The following is a 2,352-nucleotide window of genomic DNA, read 5'->3' on the forward strand; positions in this document are numbered from 1 at the left end:
GAGGATCCAAAAAGCTAACATTTGCATGCAGTTTCAATTTGGAAAGAACATGTATTTAAACATATTCCTCTAAATAAACCAGCTCTGCTTCTGGTTGCCGTTTTTGTGGTGGTTTTTTGTTTTAATCGTTCTGTCAGTTTATCAGCCAAAAACCTAGCACTGTACTCTGTGAGGAAAAGGAAATCCCTGAAACAGCACAAACACATAGCTACAAAAGATTACTTTATGTAACAGAAAAGAGTTAATAAGCAAATAACTGAGATCAAAACCTTGAAGCTTATAGAATTAAATGCTAGAACTGAAGTTTCAAAGAACTGTAAGTGGATTTTTTAAAATTTGTCTGTGCCTACAAGCATGATCATTAATAAGTTAACAGTGAAATGAAAACCTCCAAGGAGAGGAAAGTTAATAGTTGCATTTAGAGAACTTGCACGTGGTATTTAAAAAGGATATGAATATGCTGCAACGTAAAAAAGCAACCAGTGATCTTGCAGTGAGAACCAGCTTACACAGAATGGAAAAAGCTATTGGACTGTATTTTGCACAGACAACTAGAAACCCTTTTTTTTTTCTCCTGTGTATTATGGCATCAGAGTATGTCTCACTTGTCCATAAATTTATTCTCTGAGGGATACAACTGAAGTCTTAATATTTTCTCAGTTAATTCTGACTCATTTCGCCCTATCTTTTATCACACGTAGTTATAGGTAACTAGCAGATTCTTCTCTGAATCTCTGCAACTCAATTACAGCTCCTCCTCCCTGTCTTTGACATGAAGGTGCTCTAGGGACAAGTCTTAGGACTCCCTGCAGACAAGGAACATCAGCTTCACAACACTTTCAGCTTTTGTCAACCTGAAAACTAAGATCATAAACTCTTCACCCAGATTTGAGTGGCTGCTATCCATGTTGCCATTTATATAGTGAATATTAGCCTATGGTATCAATAAAAGAACATAAAAATAAATCACTCTAGGGCCATCTATAAAAAAACCACTGTTACTAACAGTCTTGACATTTTTTGATGAATATCTTTCCATAAGGAAAACAAACAAAACCAGCAAAAAAACCTGAATGAGTTTAAAAATTAGCCTGTTTTTAAAGAATCACAGACTTGTGTTAGTCATGTGTCACTTAATCAAACAGGATCGACTTGAAAACCAGAACAAGGTATTTTTGACTTGCATTAATTACTTATCATTCAGATTGCCAGCACTACTCATCAAATTAATTTAGAAAATATTTCAGACCACACTCAATGCTATTATTCAGAAATTAATGACAGTTACACCAAAAAAATCCTAAAAAAAGAAGACAGCTTGAGGATTTTGATATGATTTGATGAGAATCATCGAGCTGTGGCAAAACAAAGACGTATAGACATTGCAGATAAAGCAATCTCTTCAGTCAAATGCATGATGATGCACTAAGTGTTTATGAGCAGAAACTGAGAAAAAAAGGATTATGTTAGTTCAGTGTTCTAAATGAAAATCAAGATATTTTGTACAAATTTAATTCATATTAAGCTCAGAATGCAACACTGCAATTAAAGTTGTAAATGCATATCAAAGGCGATAATATTCAAAGTATGTATTACCTGGTTAAGAGAATAATACCAAGAAAGGGGAAGATGAAACACTCGTAAAGCTACCGTTTTCAGAGAAAAACGTGCCTCAGTAACAGCTTCTTCTGACATGGCTCCTTCTCTCCCATAACCTCATTAAGTGGAACTATCTTGAAAATGGTCACAGATGGTACCTGGAATACTCTGTCAAAGGAAGGATACACACTAGATTATGCAACAGAAGCCCAGGACAGCTTTCTTCACTGGCTGGCCTCTCTTACATAACAGGACATGACTTGTTTGATGCTTCTGAGCAGAGTTACGGCTCGCGCTCAATGGAAAGACAGCAAATTTGCTGGTTCAGCTTAGGCCTCATCCTTCCACCTGCGCTGCGCACAGACCTCTCCGTATGTATAACCGGGATCCACGGAGAATCGGTCTGCTTTTATTAGCTGCCCGTTCACTTTTGACAGCCTCTGAACCACACACGGCAACAACCCTGCTGCCAACATCACTGCTCCTTGAAGAACGTATTTGCCAGGTTAACAGGTAAAAGGTCTGACAGCAGCCAGAAAAAAGTTCACCTCATTCAAAACTTCATTTGTACGCAGAAACGTGCTAAGGAATAGACACTATAGCCTGACGTCATCTCCCCCATTACAAGGAACATCCCCCTCACTCCCTGATGCTGAACACAAGGCGAAGCCCCTGACGCGTGACACCCGCAACGGCGGAGCGAGGGGGCAGAAACGCCGGGGGAGCGGGCAGCCTTGCCCCCCGGCCGCTCTC

General features: G+C 39.2%; 1 protein-coding gene across 1 annotated transcript in view; it reads right to left on the reverse strand.

Annotated features, from left to right (window-relative positions):
• Positions 1–1,695, reverse strand: part of FAM73A (family with sequence similarity 73, member A) — a gene marked incomplete at its 3' end in the record, with an annotated part of 36,933 nt that extends 35,238 nt beyond the window's left edge. The window contains exon 1 of the mRNA XM_010154764.1: positions 1,597–1,695. Coding sequence (XP_010153066.1) covers positions 1,597–1,695 — 99 coding nt within the window. The remainder of the gene's footprint in view (positions 1–1,596) is intronic.
• Between the last annotated feature and the right edge of the window lie 657 nt (positions 1,696–2,352).

This window comes from Eurypyga helias, unplaced genomic scaffold (genome assembly GCF_000690775.1).
Source record: "Eurypyga helias isolate BGI_N326 unplaced genomic scaffold, ASM69077v1 scaffold7157, whole genome shotgun sequence".
Lineage (NCBI taxonomy): Eukaryota > Metazoa > Chordata > Aves > Eurypygiformes > Eurypygidae > Eurypyga > Eurypyga helias.